The following is a 1,234-nucleotide window of genomic DNA, read 5'->3' as shown; positions in this document are numbered from 1 at the left end:
AGAGAAAGTGTATGCTCTTGCCAGCATACCAGGACACACTGGAGCTATTCCAAAATGCCTAAGGTTTTTTGGAGGAAGAGGCAACTTTCTGTTGAAGACACAAAGACAGAAGTAGAAAGCAAGTGGAGGGGATGAGGGGGGGGAGGTAGGGGAACTTTTACATGTCAGTTCTTATTCATAAAGTGGTCTTGCCTTCTCGTGATATTTTCATCACAATACAGTCAATAATAATGATTTTCCCCTCCAAATTGGCTGCTCCCCTTAAGAGAAAAAAATCTCTCAGGGTGATCTTACAAAATGACAAATATATGTTGAAATGATATGATATAATAGTAATAGCCTTCAGACTTTGATGGGTCCTTTTTTGACTTTGAATGATAATTACCTAAACTAATAAACTTTCACACATCATTCTCGCAGGGAGCCATGCATCCAGAACTGCTGGGAGGAGAGTATACACACCTGGACTTCTTCAGCGTCCTCTGCGGCGCGACCTCGGCAGGAGAATCCTGTATCGTGACCACTACATGAGTGGCTGGACATACAAGACCATCACCCCTGATGACCTCAAATATCCACTTGTGTGTGGAGAGGGAAAAAGAGTGAGTTTTTTTTCTCTTCTTGTGAGGCAGATGGTAAGGCCTGAAACTTGAGTGTCAGTTAATTGGATAAGAAAAATTAATAATTCAGTTAGGGTGAACCGTTTGTCTGAGTGGAAATAGTAATCTTTTAGACAGTAGTTCTGATTTCATTGTCAAATTCTCTTTCAGTCATTTCACCTATCCCGTTCTATTCTTCATATAGCAAAGAAAAAAAATCTGTGAATAAGTAATTTACCTATGTAACAGCAGATATATAAAAGTATAACATTTGCATCCATATTATGCATATCACTGTTCTAGACAATACAATTACTCTGGAAGGGCCTAGAATATTTAACAATGTTCATGTTTAGAGGTTTTTGAGATTTTAGTATCATATTTCTTACTGTCTTCACTAAATATGTTTTTACGTCTTCCCCTACCCAGAGTCGAGTATTGGCAACCATCGGAGTGACGCGTGGCTTTGGGGACCATGACCTAAAGGCCCAGTGCTCATCATTACCCATCAAGCCATTCCTTACTCCAGAACCTGAGGTAGATAGTATTTTTGGTCTTTTTCCCAGCTCCCTTTTAATGCTTGTTTATTATCCCCATCTCCTTTCCTCTTTTTGCAACTCTGATAAAGGTTTCCT

General features: G+C 39.5%; 1 protein-coding gene across 1 annotated transcript in view; it reads left to right on the top strand.

Moving 5' to 3' along the window:
- LOC119589168 (protein phosphatase 1H-like) overlaps positions 1-1,234 on the top strand; it is a 7,575-nt gene that overhangs the window by 4,827 nt on the left and 1,514 nt on the right. Inside the window, 3 exon segments of the mRNA XM_037937760.1 lie at positions 421-472; positions 475-602; positions 1,029-1,136. Of these exon segments, the coding sequence (XP_037793688.1) occupies positions 421-472; positions 475-602; positions 1,029-1,136 (288 nt within the window).

The sequence above is a fragment of the Penaeus monodon genome, chromosome 25, assembly GCF_015228065.2.
Source record: "Penaeus monodon isolate SGIC_2016 chromosome 25, NSTDA_Pmon_1, whole genome shotgun sequence".
NCBI classification, from domain to species: Eukaryota; Metazoa; Arthropoda; class Malacostraca; order Decapoda; family Penaeidae; genus Penaeus; species Penaeus monodon.
This window is presented reverse-complemented; position numbering and strand designations above follow the sequence as displayed.